Source organism: Rissa tridactyla, chromosome 6 (genome assembly GCF_028500815.1).
Source record: "Rissa tridactyla isolate bRisTri1 chromosome 6, bRisTri1.patW.cur.20221130, whole genome shotgun sequence".
Taxonomy (NCBI): Eukaryota; Metazoa; Chordata; class Aves; order Charadriiformes; family Laridae; genus Rissa; species Rissa tridactyla.
The window spans coordinates 5,079,708-5,084,393 of NC_071471.1; the positions used below are offsets into that span (position 1 = coordinate 5,079,708).

A 4,686-nucleotide genomic window follows, 5' to 3' on the forward strand; every position below is an offset into this window, starting at 1 on the left:
ATGCGGGAGGGGAGCGCGGGCGGCCGCGGCGCGGAGAACCGGACGGGTGCCGAGCCCCCGCTGCACCTTTTCCCCGCGCCCGTCCTCACCGGCATCACCGTCGCCTGCATCCTCCTCTTCGTCATCGGGATCATCGGCAACCTCATGACCATGCTGGTGGTGTCGCGGTTCCGGGACATGAGGACCACCACCAACTTCTACCTGTCCAGCATGGCCTTCTCCGACCTGCTCATCTTCCTCTGCATGCCCCTGGACCTCTTCCGCCTCTGGCAGTACCGGCCCTGGAACTTTGGGGACCTCCTCTGCAAGCTCTTCCAGTTCGTCAGCGAGAGCTGCACCTACTCCACCATCCTCAACATCACCGCCCTCAGCGTGGAGCGGTACGTTGCCATCTGCTTCCCCCTCCGAGCTAAAGTGATCATCACCAAGGGGAAGGTCAAGCTGGTCATCCTCTTCCTCTGGGCCGTCTCCTTCATTAGCGCCGGACCCATCTTCGTCTTGGTGGGGGTCGAGCACGAGAACGGCACGAACCCCCTGAGCACCAACGAGTGCCGAGCCACGGAGTACGCCATCCGCTCGGGGCTCCTCACCATCATGGTCTGGACCTCCAGCATCTTCTTTTTCCTGCCCGTGTTTTGCTTGACCGTGCTCTACAGCCTCATCGGGAGGAAGCTCTGGAGGAGAAAGAGAAAGAACATCGGTCCAAACGCTGTCATCAGGGATAAGAACAACAAGCAAACTGTGAAAATGTTAGGTACGACTCTTCTTGCTGTGTTTTTCTGAGGGATGTGTGTGATTGTGTGTGTGTGTGTGACAGAGAGAAAGGCTGGGGGAGCACTGGCAGTTCACTATAAATGCTTTCCTTTGGAAGGAGCTACTGAACGTGTTTCATACGAAGGGCTACACCTCAAGGTATTTGTAGAATAACTCTCCCTCCTTAGATTTATTTCTAACTGGTTTGAGCTGGGGACTCTCAAACAGTCTAATAACAATCACTGACAAGGACAAATGCTACAGCTACAATTAGCTAGTGCCCGGGAGATTTTTTTTGAACGTTTTTTGCTCTTTGGTTGTGGATACCGATGTTATTTACAGAAGGAGAGTTTATGTGATTTTTAAACAAAACGAAACCCTTCTCAAGCCACAAAGTTGAGCCGCAGGCTAAGCAAGCAGGGTGGTGATGTGCACTTCGTTTTATATGAGAAGAGTATCAAGGTTTTAGCAAATTGGGGTTATTTACTGGGGTGGCTGTGTAAGCGTCTGAAAATTAATCTGCGTTTTTATATTAACAAAACACCGGCACATGCTGAACGGGGACCATCGTGTCTCCCTTGAGGTCTGTGATCCTGTAAATTCTCACTGGCTTTAAGAAAACAGGATCGAGACAACAGACGCTGTCGTTCCTAACTTTGTATATTTACGTTGCTGAATGGTTTGAACAACAGTTGTTGTTGGCAGAGGGAGACACAAACGTCAAGGTACAAAGTCAGTGCGTGCAGTGGGAGTTTGATGCACGGAACCAAAAAAGTTGTTCTCCAGTTTGGTGTCTGAAAACGGCAGAATCCTCCTGCTGCTGCCGCCACCGCGGACTTTTATTCCGGCAGAAGGTCCTGTGCAGCGCAAGTCATCCCGTGGATGTGAGAGGGGATGGGATGCTCAGCACCGAGAAGGTTTCACGGGCGGCAGCAGCTCTGCTGTGCTCGTTTCAGCCGGGCGAAAGCCATGGGCTAATGAGCTAGACGAAGAGGCGGCAGCGTGTCCTAACTACCTTAATTACTAAATGGGAGCCTGGCTGATTTTTTTTGTTCGCGTCCTGCTGTATTACTATGCAACAGCAGGCAGAATAATAAAAACTGCGGCATTCTTTGTGCCCTTTCAGCTACATTTTATGATCAACAGAATTACTTCAGTCTGGGAAGCGTGACCTTGGAAGTAATTCACCATTTACACTTCTAGAGTTTCAGGATTTCGAATCTCTACTTACAACAAGTACATTGCTAGCTTATATTACTACCGTGTTTATATTTCTGCGTGCTTAACCACAAAGAAATTTGAAGCAATACGTTTATTTCTGCCCTGAGGTATAGCCGCAGGCATTACAGTATTTCAGACACCTTTTTTTTTCCTTTTTCTTTTACAAAGGCTGAGAACAGCAAGGCTGGCCTCTGACAGAGAGCCAATATTCGCGAAGCGGTAACAGTCTGATGGAAAGATGGCAAGAAAAGAAGTTCGTAAGGGCTCAGTACCAGCAGATGCTCGGTGCTCTCGCTGGGGTGAATGTTCTGCTTAAAATTTAGAAGGCGCTTTCTAAGACTTTACCAAGTCACGGAACGTCGAGTAAATGGGATTAGCATCACCGCTTCTTTTAAATTGCAGAGAGGGGTCCTTAATTAAAGCCCTAAATGTGTAGCCGGACTTGCAAAGGAGCTATCGTACCCCGTTCCCATTGAAATCAATGGGATTCTGCAGGCGTGAAGATCAAACTCTCAAAAGCCTGACCAGGGCTGTGCATGCCTACATGTGGAGATACGGACCATGCCTAAAATCCTGTTTGTAATGACCATCGCGGTAATATTCATTATCCGGATTAAACTCCGGAGCACACTTATGAGCTAGGGAAACATTATCTGAATTGTTTACGTGAAGATACTGAGGAAAAAGAGGAAATGGTTGGCTCGGGAAGATGCAGAGCTGGAAATCAGATACTCTGAATTTCAGCTCTGCGCGTTAGAGTCCACCGTAAGTATCCATTTAAACTCGGGAATGCTTGTTCAGAAAGTTTTTAAGGAAAGGTGCCGACAATCATCCCCCTCTCAGCTCTCTGAATTTTATATCCATCTCCTGTGACTTGACGGGAGGAAGCAGGATTGCTAACAGAAGAGAACAGGTTAACTGGTAAAGAAATGCTTAGGAATGTTAAAAAAAAACCTTGCTTGACTTTTCTGTTTTTTCTCTTTCCGGTATATTAATAGATACACTCAAAGCAATATGACAAATAATAAAGGTCAATAGCAGACAGGAAATGAACAGAAAAAGTTTCCCTTTCTCTAGGATGGAAATTCAAATGTGTTCAAAGACACACACATTCCTTTTACTCTGCTTATATTATATTTACGTATAAATGCAACCACAGTGATAGAGTAATATTACAGATATACTATATAACTATAATCACGCCGTTATATATTTAATTTTACTCTTCTTGGAGTAACTCATATCCCAAAAAACGGACAAACTGGAAGGGTGCCCCGCTGTCTGTTCTTACCTTGGCCATACGCGCTCTACAAGTCCAAATTCTGGTGGTTTGTTTTGTTTTCAGGCCTTTGCCTTACATAATTTTGCTTCCCAGTGATTACATTCTTCATTATAAACCGCAGCATCGAGCCTGTCACGTTAGATGTAATTTGCTTTTGTTAAACACCGCAGATGGTAGATTGTTACACTTTTATTTCGCCACCCTTTTGGTCTTTAATTCTCTCTTTATGAAAGCACTTACAAGCGTCATAGGTCAGAAGCACGCTGCAGCAGGTTAGTTGTGCGGTGTCCGGGCAGCCCGTTCGGATGCGGTCAATGTGTGTTAGGCATTGCTAATTTGGACTCTCAGAGAATATCCTGAGAGACACAAACCCCAAAATTTACGGGATGTATTTTCGCGCTTTACGATCAATTTGGTATAGAAATAGAATTTTGCAGTAGAATTTTGCGGTAGAATTTTGATCACCCAGGTTCTAATACTCATCCTTAACACGATTTCTTCTGCTGTTTTTATTTCAGTTGTGGTGGTATTTGCTTTCATACTCTGCTGGTTGCCTTTTCACGTAGGACGATATTTATTTTCCAAATCCTTTGAAGCTGGGTCCCTGGAGATCGCAGTGATCAGCCAGTACTGCAACTTGGTGTCCTTCGTCCTCTTCTACCTTAGCGCGGCCATCAACCCCATCCTCTACAACATCATGTCCAAGAAGTACCGAGTTGCCGCCTGCCGGCTCTTTGGACTCAAACCCCTTCCAAAGAAAAGACTCTCCAGCACGAAACAAGAAAGTTCGCGGGTTTGGACAGAACCGAGCGTTATCACATGACACGTCGTTCCCAGCGCCGGAGCATCGCTTACACCAGTATTGCCCAGAAAGCCATAGCAAAAGAGAAAGAAGGGGAGAAACTCAAACCGAAAGGTTAAAGCCGTACTCGTGTCATCGTCTGGAGTTGCTGAAAGATGTAACGTAGGCAGTTAAAGATTTAAAACAAAACAAAACAAAAAACAAACGAAACTTTGAGACTATAAAAGGAGACGCGTGGCCACAGAATTTGCCAACACTCAAGTATTGTTTTTCTTCTGCTTTTGCCCATATGATTATTATTTTTTTTTTTGCACTGGCTGTAGCAGGAGAGCTGGGCTTTACCAGCCTTAACAGGCAAACGGCGCCCAGTTCGCCTGAGAGTTGGTGTGACTTCAGGAGCTGATCATTCCAGCCGAATTTTTTCCGGAGTTAACCTTAGTTTTGCTGAGAATCTTGCTAGCGCATAACCAGGCCCTAGGAAGAGCAAATGGAATTGCCTTTTTGGAGTGGTAACCACGGAATTTGATGCAGTTTTCATAATCTTGATTTTTAAATAAACTAATGTTTTTCTCCAAATGAGGAGAATGGTTTCTTAAAAAAAAAAAAAAAAAGTGTGGGGGGGGGAGAA

The 4,686-nt window shown here is 45.8% G+C and overlaps 1 protein-coding gene across 1 annotated transcript; it reads left to right on the forward strand.

Annotated features, from left to right (window-relative positions):
• Nucleotides 1-4,237, forward strand: GHSR (growth hormone secretagogue receptor). The gene is made up of 2 exons (XM_054206504.1): nucleotides 1-754; nucleotides 3,775-4,237. The coding sequence occupies exons 1-2, from the start codon at nucleotides 1-3 to the stop codon at nucleotides 4,077-4,079; spliced, it is 1,059 nt and encodes a 352-aa protein (XP_054062479.1). The 3' UTR covers nucleotides 4,080-4,237.
• Nucleotides 4,238-4,686: the final 449 nt, after the last annotated feature.

What these genes read in the sequence shown, in the direction of transcription:
- GHSR (XM_054206504.1), top strand. Translation starts at nt 1, where the DNA reads ATGCGGGAGGGGAGCGCGGGCGGCCGCGGCGCGGAGAACCGGACGGGT. An exon ending in GCAAACTGTGAAAATGTTAG is followed by an intron (nt 755 to 3,774) that starts GTACGACTCTTC and finishes TTTTTATTTCAG; the next exon opens with TTGTGGTGGTATTTGCTTTC.